Source organism: Pieris napi, chromosome 20 (assembly GCF_905475465.1).
Source record: "Pieris napi chromosome 20, ilPieNapi1.2, whole genome shotgun sequence".
Taxonomy (NCBI): domain Eukaryota; kingdom Metazoa; phylum Arthropoda; class Insecta; order Lepidoptera; family Pieridae; genus Pieris; species Pieris napi.
Window position 1 is genome coordinate 193,724 of NC_062253.1, and position 15,905 is coordinate 209,628.

The window sequence follows — 15,905 nt, forward strand, 5'->3', positions numbered from 1 at the left end:
AACACTATTTGTATTTTGATAATACAGCATAATGTAGCAGACTGCAGACTAACAGTTCTTTAGTTACTACTTACTTGCTGTTTGTAGAAGTACAATCATTAATCACCTCGAGCTTTTCCTATTTTTTATTTTCTCACATAGTTTTTCAAGTGCCAACTGCCAAACTTCCAAATATCTGTCATGTGTACAAATACTTCTTGTCACTAATTAAGATAGTCAACCAAAGTGACAATTGCTGATCAGCTGTACTAAGTTGTCAACAAGTTAAAGTTCCTCAAATTCTAAATTAGGTTATGTTTACTTTGGATACAATTTTACTTAATTTTCCTAAAATTATTTAGCCATGATTCTCAACTCGTCCGAAAAAACAAAACGATTTTAAAGTTAGAGTGCAACTTTTGTTATCAAAGTGGCGTGCATAACTATGCAGGCAATCACGATCTATTTTGAGAATAAAATATTTCAAATGGATTGCGGCCAAAGGTTAAATTCTGAATGAATTTGGTATGACTTATTAGTCTATTTGGTAGAGGGTGACCCTCTGTAGTGATAAGTATTTGATATGGATGGATTTAAGCACAGAGCTGGAGAAAAAATTGATGCACTTCACGTAAGTATAATTCTTACCTGTATAGTTTCTGTATGTAAACAACTTTTGTGGCGGGGAAAGTCTTTAAGATTTTCACATTTTTAAATGTCGTCACAGTCGATCCAACCAAAAATCGAGCTATTAAGTAAAAACATTGGGTTAATATTAATTATTATTTATTACCACAATTTGACCCTGGAACTTACGTAACTCCATTCGCGCCAAATGTACCTCAATTATTCATCAATGAAATAATGTGTAATGTTTTATTTTCGTAATATCTACTTTTAAGTAGTTTTCAACCTTATTTTAGATAGTTAGTGTAATAAAATAAGTTAAATAACATGCTAACATATTATTTTTAAATGGGTTGGTTATTGATTACCTAAAATAATATTATGATATACTTAATATTTTTACCAATAATTTTTTGTCCATTTTCAGGATGCTGCAGTAGTTGCCGCTTCAAACAGTAAAGTTCGTTTGGAAAGTGTTTATCAGCAAACAACAGATGCTATACTGAAGGTATATTTGATTTCTTCAACAATGAAGTTATCACCTCACCTGGCACTCCATATCAATTTTTTCCATATAAAGTTTTCTGTTCTGCATCACAACTTTAAAAAAAGCAAGTACTTCACAATTATTTTGGCACATGCTTAGTACATAAGGCAAAGCCCTTGTAAGAATCCTAGCATTACATGTTTAAAATATTATAAAAAGAAAAGATAGATATTTTTGTATATATTGAAATAAGGAACCTTTTTGAAAAAACAATTTACTAGACTGGAAAATAATTTTTTACCTTTAGTACGCTATCTTATCCCTGAGAAGCATAGGCTATACAAATGTACAATAGTGCTATAAAATCAATTTCAGATTCGTGAACTCTTTAACGAGATCTGGCATCATGAGTTAGTAACAGAGGGTCGAGCTAGGGCTGTGGACTGGGGTCGTGAAGCAGCCAAGCGCATACGAGAAGGGGCTCTACCCTTATCACCCGCTGTGCTGTATCAGGAGCTGGTCACTTTATTAAAAGATAGAGGTAGAAAGATTGTTTTTGAATTTACTAAAACTAATTTTAATATATAACTGTTTAGTGTCGTTGTGCTTTATTAATGTTTCTTAAATTAAAATATTATTACAATATAATTGATAATCAATTTTAGTTTGGTCTCTGTCACATTCAATGAACTTCAATTAATTATTTATCAACAGTGAGACAACTCAAAATAAACCAGTATATGAACCAGGACTACTTAACTTTAAAACTATAACATAATATTCCAGTATGGCGTCGCAGCATGATAATATTTGCATGTGGAGCAGTTCTCGGTGGCAGCACGGGGCTGGTGATAGGGCTTCGCACTGCGACCCGAGGCCCTAGTGGGCCCCACGCTAGGGCCCTACAGACACAAGCAGACCAGAGTGTTATACTTGTCGAGGATGCTGTTTCCCATGGTATATTTTTTTACTTCAAATTAAAGTGGTAAAGCTTAGAATGTGCAAAATTTTAACCTTATTCAATTAAGGGTTTATTTATGATCTCGTTTCAATGTGTCATGACATTTATTACATAGCTCAAAAATGCATTTATATATTTTATTCTTTGTTGTATGTAATTATGTTAAATTTAACTTAATAAACGAAACATGAAACCGCAATGAAGATACAACATGTTATCATAATAATAATTCTTATTAACTACCAACTAGAACCATTAACGATAAATTATTTTCAACGGTTTTTTGGCGAATCCCTTTGAATGTTACATTACAAGTCAGTCGATGCCTGCGTTGTGCGCTATAGCGCGGTAATTTAAATGCAGAGGAGTCAAGTGAAAACTCTTTTATTTATGGATAAATACCGTAATCTACCCCAACTGTGGGATCCTACACATCCAGATCATTAAAATAAACTTAATCGCGAATATTCAGGTGTTGTGAGCATTCTGACAACAAACAAATATTCAATGGCAGTCGCCACCTTTAGGTATAACATCTTTGTAAAGTAGATATCGAACTGTCAGGAACTGCAGGACGGGTCAACAATACCAAAGAGTTTCTATTTCGGCGCTCAATTTGTAGTCTATGGCCTATTTTAATTATCTATGTCAATTTATCATAAAAAGCTTTATAATCGTAAATGGATAGGGTAGAAGGACTCCTTTCTCCGCAATTAGACTCGTGGTTGGTCCGTTGTGCGTACATCGTAAATGGTTATTCAAATACCCAATAATAATTTCTTTAGGTGCGGGTCCGAGCGAAGTCCTAGTCAGAGTGCAGGCCTTTTCGGTGTCAACGATAGACCGCAGCGTACTGAGGGGTAGGGCTTCGGCCCTCCGGTCTCTCGTTACTCGCTCGCATGTCACTGTCGGGAGAGGCTTCGCTGGTAAATATTTTAATTAAAACAATTGGAATCACTAATACTTAATGTGAAAAAGAGAGGCGCAGAGTTTATTGCCAGTTCTTCTCTTGTGTTCCACGCCCTTGGTTTGAGAACTGGCACTAAATGTAAAATTAGAAGCATTTAATATATATATTTCTTTTTTGACGTTCATAAGTGTACATTGTGTTCGGGAGCGTTCAAGTATTACGTAACGCATTTTTTTAAAATTATTGATTCCCCCCCCCCCCATGTTACTCGCCGTAACGTTTTTCAGTACCCAAGTACAGTAGTCTACCCAAGTATAGTAAAACGTTTCGTGACCACCTGGTGACTCTTCAGTTACTATTATGTGGTGTAAGTAGAAAATAATATTAACAATAACGTGTAATTCAATCCCCGCCCCGCATCGTAACGTTTTACAAAAAATTTTCTTAATCTTATTTCAGGCGTAGTTTTAGACGTCGGCCAAGGCGTAACAGAATTCGAAATGGGTGACGAAGTTTGGGGATGTCTTAGCGAATGGAGTGGAGGGGCTGCTACCGAACTACTGGCTGTGAGAAGGTATCATTTATTATTTTACATTTTTTTTTTCTTTTGATCGACACTTACAGAGAGAGAGCAGTGCTGGCCTCGTGGCTTCAGCGTGCCACTTTCATGCCTGAGGTCGTGGGTTAGATTCTCGGATCGCCCCAATGGACGTTCTGTTAATTTAACAGTGAAGCAAAACATCGTCAGGAAACCGGCTTGCCTTAGACCCAAAAAGATCGACGTGAGTCAGGCACAGGAGGCAGATCACCTACTTGCCAATTAGATTGACAAATGATCAAGAGGCCCAGACCAAACTAGGTTGTAGCGCCACTGGTATTCAACAAACAATTATTGTACGCGTATTTTAAATTCCAGTTCGCGTATAAGCAAGCGTCCGCGTACGTTGGGCGCGGACTCGGCGGCGTCCCTCCCTTGGGCGGGGTCCCTCGCTCTCATCGCTCTCGACGCCTTGCGAATCACTCCCGACTCTTGCAAGGGCAAGCGGTAAGTGATTCCATAGTAAAACTCTTTTTTTTTTGATTTAATTCACTTTAGCTTAGATCAATAAAATATAGTTTAATAGGTTTTATATTAAACTATTTTTTAAATATAATGTATATTTAAACAGGGGGTAATCGGGCAGAAGGCTCATCAGATGTTAAGTGATATGCCCATGGACACACTGAATGCCAGAGAGCTCGCGTCGCCGGCTAAAACCTGTTATCGTTACTAACCTTCGGAATCCATCTGAAGTCAAGAGTCCGGGGCGCCCTCTATAGAAAGCTCTAAGCTCAGTTTAATTAACAGTCCAGTCTTTTATGAATTATGAGTGAAACATGATGCAATCGTTCCTGTCGTGTGGCCACCGAGCCTCTCGAAGACTTAGCCCGCTGGGGCTTTGGGCAATTTTATCTACTTATTTCTTTATTTATTTCGTAAAAAAAATATATATAATAAAAAATAATTATACTAAATAATCAATATTTCAGCATATGAGCAAAATCAGGTTTTTGGTTTCTGCCTTCTTTGTGCAATAGAAATGTGTTCACAGCGTGCTCGTGGCGGGTGCGGCGAGCGGCGAAGGCTGTGCCCTGATCCAGCTGCTGGGGTGCTGGGGAGCTCGGACCTCTGCCGCTGCCCCCAGGCATTCCAGGGACACTCTGAGGAACTTAGGTGATGCTTCATTTCAGTGCTCGTGTACTTAAGTATTGAGTACTATCACCTTTTAGACCTGTACAAGTGTTGCAATGGGGTTGGAAACATATTTAGATGATTTAATTTATCGTTAACTTAGGGAACATTCAAACTTTCATCAGACTTGGTTTAGTTGTTTTTACGGTACGAACAATGTACTCATTTCTGAACTATAAAATAGGTAAATAATATTGACAGGTATTCTTGTGAATATTTGTGATTTAGTTAAAATAACCTTTTATTTTATCATATAAAAGTATATTTAACCAATTACAATGTCGCGGTCGTCCTTTAAAAATATAAATCCAGGTGCCCAAGACTTCATGGAGCTGGAAGGCCAGAACGAGCACTCGGCCGCCTCTTGGCTGGTGGTGGAACAGCACGCGAGTCGCACCGGGCCGTGGGACGCTTGCATCGCTTGCGCCGGGGCGCCGCCCAACCGCCCGCCCTACAACACTTTGCTCAAGTGAGTACTATGGCATATACATGTCTCAGTAAAGTAGTTATATCAGAGAGTTAATTGAATCTTTAGATAGTTAATTAAAGATCGATATTCAATGAAGTCGCTAAAGTTTCGTCAGACAAGTGAGTAGGGGAGACCACGATGCTAAATGGGGATTTACTCGAGCGTTATAGAGACCAATTGGGTCGAACCTAAGACAATTATAAGAAAATAATGTTCTATAATGTATACCTTTTCATCGGTGAGGGCTATAGACTTTCAAAAATGTAAAAAAAAACTGTGCCATGGACATCGACTCGGACTCGAGCGCGTCAGATATTGATAACATCTATGTCCTACGTATTTTTAATAATGTACGTATGTTAATCTGATTGTTTGCGTGGTGGGGGTGGTCGTACGTAAGGGTTGAAATGTAAAAAAAAATTAATAGAGCATGTCAGATTGTCTAAGAGGGTGTTAAGTGAACCTAAAAGAAAGCTCTCTTCTTATAATTTGACGATTTGGATGTAACGTAAACTCGAGGTTATTAAATGAATGTGCAAAAAAATTCGTCATTTTGACATACTCGAGCGCGTCAGATTAAAATATATACATATCGAATTAGTGAAATATACACGTCTTAGCATACAATTAACTCACCTACTTTAATCTGACGCGCTCGAGAAAGTCTGATGATTAATTTTTTTACTAATCTGATCCTTTATCCTTGACGGGCGGCCATGTATATGGAGCTCATATTTAGTGGAGGTACTTCACTAGGGAGGTGCTTCAAGGTATCCCCCTGTATATTAACCTGCCACGCTGTACTAAATCCCGAAATCTCCGCTTGGGCTCCCCTACCATAGGCAACAAGACGCATTTCACTTTGTTAGGGTGACCAAGATATTTGATTGGAAAAAAATGTATGCTTAAATCTTTAAAACTACGCAACGGATTTTGATGCGATTTTTTTTAAATAGATAGAGTGATTGAAGAGAAAGGTTTATATGTATTATTAAATAGTGGAGAAATACTGTTATTTTTGAGGTTTCTAATGTGATGTCGTAAGTATTTACATTTTTTTCGCTTACATTGCAAACGCAGGCGAGATTTATCAAAATAATGTACTAAGTATTGTACACATTGAAAAGGTCTACAGAAAACTCCGCGATGGTATAAGTCTATCTCTTATGGATATCCCACAATAACATTTTTTTGTCATTTACTTTTTACGACAAATAATGCCTAATTTTCGAAGCGATTTTAACCAATACAGCATTAATCCTTATCCAATTACCTATAACCTTAAAAACATTGTTGAAATAATATAGATCTTGGTATATGCCCTTTACAGCAAATTTTACAAATTACGCATTACAAAAATTGCGGGATGTAGCGTCGGCGGCGGGAGCGTGCCTATAAATAGCGTATTTAAATATTGGTTGTATATCAAAAAGTGATTTAAGCTGCAGTATCGCAATATTGGCGCTACAGAGAATAGGCCTACCGCATAATGTGTAAAACTGTCATTCTTCTTTCGCAAGGCAAGCAAAAAAACATTTCTGCCTTTTTGGCGGGAAGTCAAACTAAGCGGGTGCTTTAAATTATTGCGATTTTTCAATAATTCTTTTTTATTGTATATAGTTGTATTTAAAAAATAGACTGGACAGGAATTGTAACATTTTGTAAATAGTAGATGATAATAATGGGTGAAAACAGCGCCGGGAGGAGGCCCCCCGGTGACAAAGACGCCGAGAAAAGAAAATTAGAGGTCACTAATGAAAATTATAGTGTTTACAAAACCGAACTATAAAAGATAATTTCCAGACAACCATAACACGGTGTGGTTTATGTGGGACCTGGGAAAATGAGAAGTATTTACGGACTATGTTAAAGGAATAGAAGGAGTTCACCGAGTGAATGCACACAACATAGGCATCACTTTCAAAAAAACCAGCACCGGCTAATAATTTCCTAAAAATGGACAGTTTTCTAGGGCGACACAAGCTTAAAGCTCTTGTTCCAGCTCACGTGACCGAAACGACGGGCGTCATACGATATGTGCCCGAGGAGCTAACGAATGCGGACATATACAACATTATGTGCAATACGGAAGTGATTTCAGTGACTTTTGCTACCCTATGCATACATACAGATGTTTAGATACCCGATCCACATATTCCACCACTGCTGCAATGCCTCAGATGCCAGAAATTCAATTACTCAGCTCGAGTTTGTCGCGGAGAGCGTTCCTTGTACTCCTTGTAGGAGTGTGACGTAGGTGAAATTATTTGGCAATCTCCAGGGATTGTCCCATTAAAAGAAAATGGAGGAAAAAAAGAGTAAATTTCTCAATGTCAACCGAAGTTATGGCACTGTGATGAGTACAACTCCCATAGCCCCTCAAAGCCGAACAATAATAATGTGAGTACAGGCCCGTTCAATACACAGCAAATTCTCAATAACGACATTATCATTGACGCTATTAAATCTCTTATTACTCTGGATAATGATAAAAACGACACACTCATTACAAATAAAAAGATCCAAGAAATAGTTTTAGCTGATTTATTCAATTAAATAATTGATACATTTTTAAACATAGCACAGTTTAATATACAAAGCATACAGAGTAAGGCCGTTTCTCCACTGCTCCGGTCCGGCAAACGTTAATTACCGATCCGATTTAGAAACTCACAACAGTACTTACGTGCTTCTCCACTACTCCGGCATCCGGTTTTTAACGATCCGATAACTTGCTAGATCGGAACGCGGTGTTTTAGCGGTCGAAGTATATCCAAGAGGTTATAAATTATTATTCACAGGTTTATTTATAGTTTCTTTGATTTGAAAGAATCTGGATAACCTGGACCAAACCAAATTATGTTGCTATTTATTTATATTTTTATACCTTTGTATTAGTGAACTATTTATTAAGAAGATTATAATATTTTAAGATAGACAATATAAAAAAAAGTTACAAACTTGCCAGGGCAATAATCTATTCAGAATTTAGAACGTTTTATTAATAAAATTAAGTATATGAGTTATATAAGTGTTGCATGATAAACATACAAGTATCGATTATTGTTGGATCGGATATAGTGGAGAAGCGCAATCCGGCCTTCCGATATTTTTCTCATGACTCATTCCGGTATCCGACGCCGGACCGGAGCAGTGGAGAAAGGGCCTAAGAAAGCCTTATTGAATATTTTTTTATCGGAACATAATATTGATATCTGTTTATTAAATGAAACTTGGCTTAAAATACAAACCAAACTTTGCACCATATAACTTTATACATAAAAAATCCGTTAACACCCATAATGGTGTGGACATACTAATCAAACAAAATTTACAGTATGATATAGTTAACAGTACTTTTCATGAATCTGTTCAAAATATCTGTGTAGCAGTAGAAACATCTATGGGCAAATTGCACATTCTTTGTGTATATTGCCCTCACAATAATCATGTTAAAAGGTTTAATATTTACACAATGAAAATGTTTTACGAAGTACCTGAGCCATGTATAATAATGGGAGATCTAAATGCACATCATATAGTTTTTGGGTGTCAATCAAATAATAGTAGAAGCAATAGTTTGTACAATCTCATTGATGGACTAGACTTGTGTATTTTGGACAACTGTTCAAATTTCAAACAGAAATGCATCTGCTATCGATGTAACTTTGGTTAACCCAACAATAGCGCCTCTTTGTGAATGGCGAATTCATGATGATCCGATGGGCAGCTACCACATATAAAGTCCGGCCTGTGGAAGAAAAATACATATATAGTAAGGCTGATTGGACTGAATATTATAATTTATCTGAAACATTTTTTTATCAGTTAGACACCGAAAATACAGAACCAATTGCTTTATACAATAATTTTATAAATATTTTGTGTGACATCAGATCAAATACCTAAACAAAAGTCTAGGCAAACTGTGAACGTCATGAGGAATCCTGTTCCCTCGTGGAACCAAACATGTCACGATGCGGTTTGAAAGTCCAAAGAAGCCCTTATACAGTATAGAGCATTTCTAACTTTATTAATTCATGGCACAAATTATGTAGTAGTTTCAATAGAATGACACCTGTTTTTAGAATATGGGGTTAAGTACATGAAAAGGTTCAAGAGAATAGATTCATGTAATGATAGATTTTGCCTGCCTTCATTCCTAGATAACATCTCTGATTCAAATCAAATAAATTTAAACAATATAAGTGGTATTTTAAATAATTCATCTGAAAGTAATTCCTTTCTGAATAAGCCATTTACATTAAATGAATTGTACATGGGATATGTCAAAAGCAGAAAAGATACAACACCAGGGTTGGACAATATACCATATATTTTATTTAAAAAACTACATACTACACTACAACTACAGAAATCTTATTAAATATTTATTATATACTATGGGAACACCTGTTAATACCAGATTCATGGAAAACTTAATGCATAATTCCCATCTTAAAGCCAAAAAAACTGCAAATAATCCATCATATAGACCCATTTCATTATCATCGTGTTTAGGTAAACTCTTTGAAAACATGCTAAAGATAAGATTAAATTACTTTGCTGAATCGGAAGGAAAGTTACCAGATATTCAGTTTGGATTCAGGAAAGGTAGAAGTTGCTCTGAAACCTTTGTATCTTTCATTGCTGATCTCAAAAAAGCTAAGATTAGACTCTAATGTGATTTGTGTATTCTTAGATGTTAAAGGTGCATTTGATAATGTTGATATTGAGAGCCAAATCAAAATTTTACATAAATTGATTATACCAGGAAAAACTCTAAATTGGATTTTCAATTTCTTAAACGACAGGACTAAAATATATTATGTTAAATTTAATAATAAGTTACATGGACCTAAACAGGCCAATTAAGGAACAATGCAAGGTGCAACTTTGTCAACATTGTTGTTAAACTTGTATACATCCCAAACAAACACTGGATTATATAAATAAACCCCAGGTTAATATATTGCAATTTGCAGATGACTTGCTTTTGTATAGTGAAAATCAAAGTTTAAACAAAGCGGTAAATAGTATAAACAAAGCATTAAATAAACTTCAGACTTATTACAGATTTTTTTTAAATTAGAAATAAGTTCAGAGAAAAGCTCAGTATTAGTATTCAGTAAAGATCCATTTGCATTTCCAGTAGATATTTAGCAAAGAAACATTATATAAAATTAAGGATTTACTATTTTTATTTCGAGTTTCGACTGCGAAACGTTTAACATCCAACGTTTATTACTTGTCATTTGTCAGTGTCATTAGTGATGTCGCAGAAGAAAATTTATTAAGTGTTCCAAATTCCACGCCGCCCTCAAGATTTATTATCTAATCGTGCTTTTTCTTACCTGTGTTTAAATTCATTTCTAACACAGTTGAACAAATTTAATTACATTGCATTAGTAGGAATATTGAGTTAGGAGAGAGAAGAGCAATAAAAAGTAATATTTTATCACGAGCAAATTATGCAAAAATCGAATAAAAAGTCACTGCATAAACTTATTTATTGATGCAAGATAAACTGGTGTGGCACTTAGAGCCGCAAAGCACTTTATTTTTATAACATGCACATCTGTTTGTGAAGCATTGCTTCGGTGCCGGCTTGCAGGTGCACTTTTGGAAGCCCTGTCCTCCAAATATGGACTCATTCCTAACAGCTTCTCTTAATGAAATTGGGACATCCAATAAATCATCATGGTAATCATCCACCGGCTCTTGCAATTCATGCCTCGGAAACCAGTTTTTTATAGTTCCAGTTTTCGTCCCTACTCTATAAACACCATTGCGGATATCTACAACCCTTCCTCTTATAATTTTGGTGTCCAGGGGTCCTCGATCCACTTCAGGCACGTTGATAAGAACGCTACTACCAAGATTCAGTGGTTTAAATTTTTTGGCAGTATTGTCTATCATTATTTCTGCCGCACGCTTTATGCCAATATGCGCTTGGTTCCTGACAAGCTGGGTTTCTTCTGGTTTATTTATTAAAACATGTACGTCCATAAGGTGGGTTTCTTCTGGTTCCTTTTTTAAGACCGGTACTTTCACAAGCTGGGCTTCTTCTGATTCATTAATTGAGACCTGTACAGCTTCAAGCTGGTCTTCTTCTGTTTTAACCTTTGGAATTTGTTCGTTCACGATCTCGTCACTTTGAATTGTAAGGGTTGTAGCCGCGTAGTCATTAGAATTACTAACTTGGTCTGAAATAATTTTCTGGTCTGGATCATTACCAAATAAGGCTTTATATGGTGAGCGGCCAATTATCCGATGGAATGATGAATTTTTTTGGTATTGAACATAATAGCACCCGACTGACCAATTAGTTGATTTATTATCTTTCATCCACATTCGCAGCATGTTTTCCACATCCCGGTTACTTCTCTCTACACTCCCTTGCGTTTGAGGTCTTCTTGGGCTCTCGTGTATAATTTTGAATTCAGGCCACATTGCAGTCAGTTCTTCTATGATGTTTTCTGTAAACTCACGTCCATTGTCTGATTGTAAAATGTAGGGCGCCCCAAATGTCATAAATATTTTCATGAGCTCCATGGCAACTTCTGATCCTCGTTTAGATTTCAGGGGGCGAAGACTTACAAATTTGGTGGCATTATCCTGATAATTTAATAACCACTTGAAGTCACCGTCGGAGCACGATTGAAAGTCAATCAAATCGACTTGTCCTCTAATATTGAAGTCTTGTGACACGATTGGTCGCGTAACTATACTGTTTCTGGGAGCGTGTCTTTTTGCGTCACACGTAGGGCACAGAGCTAAGAACAATTGAATTGCTCTTACGGGTATATAAAATTTTGATTTCAGGGAGTATACTATTTTATCTCGCCCTCCGTGTCCACAGCTCTTGTGGGCACTCAGCAGGATGTCAAAATAGTCTTCACGGGCAACAATTTGAATAATTGGTTCTTCTGCCGCTTTTCTTTTGAAGGTTAAATATTCTTCACCACCTGTCGTCATTATGTCATATTTGGCCAACCAGTAATAGTTCATGGACGTTTTATTTCCCCGTGTAAGCATGGTCACCCTAGCATTCTTCACATTGTTGATTACGTCATTAATTCTTTGCCGCGTCCAAGACTTTCTTGTAGATCCTACAAGAGAAAATACACAAAAGCGTTAGTGTAGAAATGAATTGAGCTTATTTTAATAAGGTAACCAATATAAAACTAACGAAATAAACTCACAAACCTACCTTGATGTCGCTCATCATCTTCCAAAAGCTTTTCGTAAAATGTTTCTTTGAACGAACGTGTCGAGTCTTCTACTAGTAAAGTCATGTTTGCGACAAGAACTCACTACAAAAACTAGGCTCTTCTTCTTAATTTTGCTGAGTAACCATTTACAATAAAACAAAACACGTAATTTCCAAGCTCTCAGTTCTTCACAATCACACCGAAATAACAATAACAAACGAAATAATCATGGCGGAGTCGACAACAAGTTTACAATTTCACCAAAGACCACAATTTGAAACAACAAACCATTAACCAACGTTGCCCAACGTTCGCCAAAGGAAAGACTCTAAAAGTAATCAGCTGTTGTCGTGACCGCCATCTTGTTTTAGATGATTAATCAACACGCTGGCTTTCGGTCAGACAGATAGTTAACTTTGACGTGATTGAATATCGATCTTTAATGAACTGTCTAGGGATTCAATTAACTCTCTGATTTAACTACTTTACTGCGTCATATATATGTAATTAAATTAATTTTAAAGATATTGTTTGGTGGTAAGTGTAAGCTGTTAAATTTAGGTCTGTAAAATTAATAATTTTCTTAAATATTTCCGTAAATTTTTCCATTCTGTTGCTAATTATTTCATTTGTGCTGTGTTAAAATAGGATTTTGCTAACAAAATTAGGGTCTAAAACGCTAATATTGTGACAAAAAGTTAGGTGTCAATTATGTTGAAAAAGAATTCAATTTTTAAGAAATATCTCTCTATTAAACTTGTGTCAATTAGTGTTTTGTGTATCATACATATAAATTAAGTACTACTTTAGGTATATATAAAAGTAACACTAATAGACTTGTACCAATAGTTTATAATCACCACTTATTAACTTGAGCACCCACACTTCTTATTGGAAGCCAATACAACACCTTTCTAGCAATATGCTGACTCGCAGAGTCTAAACGCTTCCAGAGAGTTATGAGCTCAGTTAACACTAGAGAGAGGACAATGAAAGAGAGCTGTTGGATGTGCTAGAGGCCAATTAAAAGCTTAAAGTCGAACTATCATTGATATTTCAGCAAAATAACACACTCCACGATGAGAGTAACTTGATAAAAAGTCAATTGCACAAGCTTGATGGCTATGGCTTAGAATATGAAAGTGCCTTGAAACGCATAGCTGATCTTGAAAGGGAATTGTATGAGGCTAATCAACATATTATCATAAAGCTTGAAGAAGCCTCACACCAAAAGTCAGAAACTTTAACACAAGACCTTTTTAAAGACTTAGTTTGCAATGGTTCACTTTCAGAATCAAATTCCTCTACAGCATATAAAAATTTTAGTGGATGTAGTATATAAAGAATAAAAAAGTACATTAAAATCAATAAATTTGTTACTAAATCACAAAAATTTCTTAAAAAGCACAACATTGTATTAGATAATAAAAAAATTATAAAGGAAAACATAAAACTTAAAGCTAATATTGATATAAACTTAATTGAACTTGAAAATGTTAGGATTAAATATGAATTTGACACCCAACAATTGCCAAAGGAGATCTTGGAACTTCAAAAAATAGCAGATTCCATGGTATCAAAATTGCAGGAGTCTCAAAGCATGATCTCTAAATACTTGGCTGCTATGGAAGATCTTATCAAGATCTCCACACATGCAGCACAATGCCTTGAGTGTGGAAAGTCAAGCCAGGCTCTACAGGTGGAGGAACGTAATTTATGCTTAAAATAAATGTCTTTATTTATATAACACATACAAAATGACAAACAATATATATTTATAGGTTACCCTTTTGCTTGTAATAATATATAATCAGAATACAATTAATTAATATTTATTTATTATAAATAAAACTAAATAATGTCGATGCGATTTCTGGAAAATAAAAAAGGAGAGGAAATTTTAATATGTGGTCTTGAACGTAACAAACGTACATTACAGAGCCACCGCACCCCGAAGAGCGGCGTTGGAGCTTCGCCCTGGGGCTCTGGTGACGGATCGGCTGCCTTCTCCCCTCTGGGCGGTCTTCACCGTCTCCTTCTATTCTCTTCGCGTGCTCAGGGTAATACGTCTCTCGTTTATTATAAAAATATATCTAAAGTAATATCGAGAACATTTTTTTCGACTTGTTTAATTAACGAATTTGTGGATAAACACAGACGTTTTAACAAAGACCCAGAATATTGAAACTAGACTAGATTTTTAAGTAACAAACTATTTTTTTTTTAATTAATTAATTTACCCTTTAAATTGGAGAATCGTTTTCGTAGGTTATATCTCGGGGGAACCTATTATCGTCTCTTAGATATTTGAAAGAGTTGTTCTAACACCTTTATTTTGCAGTGGTTGACGGGCCACGGCTGGCATTGTGACTGGTTCGAGTCCCGGCATCGGTTGAGCGACGGACTCGACACCCTGCGCCACCTGGTGGAGGGGGGACAACTGTCGCCCGTTCTCGACAAAGTGAGTGAAATATTGTTTTGATTTTTCTTTAAGTGAAAACGTTTATAAAAATTGTAGCTTTTGCCTTTATCTTATTTTTATCCCAGTAGTGCTGGGTTCGATTCCCCGCAGAGTCGTTATTTCGAAGGCAATTAAAATCACCTTTTTGAGTATGATATTTTTTTTTTTAAATTACAGGTTTATTTCCCTCAAGATTTTGAAGCAGCGCTTGCGCACGCTTGTAGCGACAAAGCGGTCGGCACCACTGTTATAAGATTTCCCTGAGACCTAATGTGATATGCACAAATGTATTGTCAAAGAAATGTATATTTATATGAAATTATATACTTTTAAACGAGGCTCAAAGAATTGCACAATTTGTGCTTTTACTTCGTATTAATAAATCATCATTTCATATTTATAAAAAAAATAATATTAACTTGTAAATTCATTATTTTACAGATTTTTTTTTATATTTTGTTCTGAAGTAGCGAATTTATAATAAATCATACCAGTGCCATCTATTCGATAAAAAACATAACTTTTCCGGGATTATAAAATAAAAAGTGGTTCTTTATTTAACCAACTGCGAAAAGTTACGAGTTAACGTAATGTGTTCATAATATTGTATTATTTATAATTATCTTAGAAATATGGGAATGAGATGTGATGTGATTTTCTATACATTTATTAAGTCGGTATTCCCAAAGATCGATACCTAAAACCTAGCACAATAATATATCTAGTATAAACGTTATTCCTACAACAAACAATAATATACAAGTATTATAGGAATCGCAATTGGGTCTATAGCTGACTGTTATGTCTTTATCACTCTCATGGTACTAGAATAAATAAATGCGACAAAACATTCTCGATGTTTTATGTACTAAATGTCCATTTTCGGTTCCTGAATATATTTTTGTAAAAGGTTTAAAAAATAAGACTGCGAAATAGTAAACTGATTATGTAGAAATAAGAATTGTAAAAATTCATTTCAAATGTCAATATTACATCAAAGTTAATTTATTTTTAATATATTTTTGTATATATTTAGTTTCAAATAAAATATCTTATTATTCCGTC

The 15,905-nt window shown here is 35.5% G+C and overlaps 2 protein-coding genes across 3 annotated transcripts; one reads left to right on the top strand and one right to left on the bottom strand.

Moving 5' to 3' along the window:
* Positions 1–265: 265 nt before the first annotated feature.
* LOC125059676 (reticulon-4-interacting protein 1, mitochondrial-like) lies at positions 266–15,830 on the top strand. Its single transcript, XM_047664201.1, has 12 exons — positions 266–610; positions 1,034–1,114; positions 1,469–1,634; positions 1,880–2,050; positions 2,840–2,980; positions 3,424–3,538; positions 3,881–4,009; positions 4,557–4,678; positions 5,009–5,165; positions 14,319–14,439; positions 14,721–14,840; positions 15,018–15,830. Exons 1-12 carry the CDS (start codon positions 563–565, stop codon positions 15,102–15,104), a joined length of 1,458 nt encoding a protein of 485 aa, XP_047520157.1. The 5' UTR covers positions 266–562; the 3' UTR covers positions 15,105–15,830.
* LOC125059675 (KRAB-A domain-containing protein 2-like) lies at positions 9,684–13,079 on the bottom strand. Of its 2 annotated transcripts, none has more exons than XM_047664200.1 (2): positions 12,375–13,079; positions 9,684–12,277 (listed from the first exon to the last, which is right to left on the bottom strand). In XM_047664200.1, exons 1-2 carry the CDS (start codon positions 12,394–12,396, stop codon positions 10,671–10,673), a joined length of 1,629 nt encoding a protein of 542 aa, XP_047520156.1. In that variant the 5' UTR covers positions 12,397–13,079; the 3' UTR covers positions 9,684–10,670. The 2 variants fall into 2 exon arrangements, with proteins under 2 accessions (XP_047520156.1, XP_047520155.1); XM_047664199.1 differs by having other exon boundaries at positions 12,379–13,078.
* Positions 15,831–15,905: the final 75 nt, after the last annotated feature.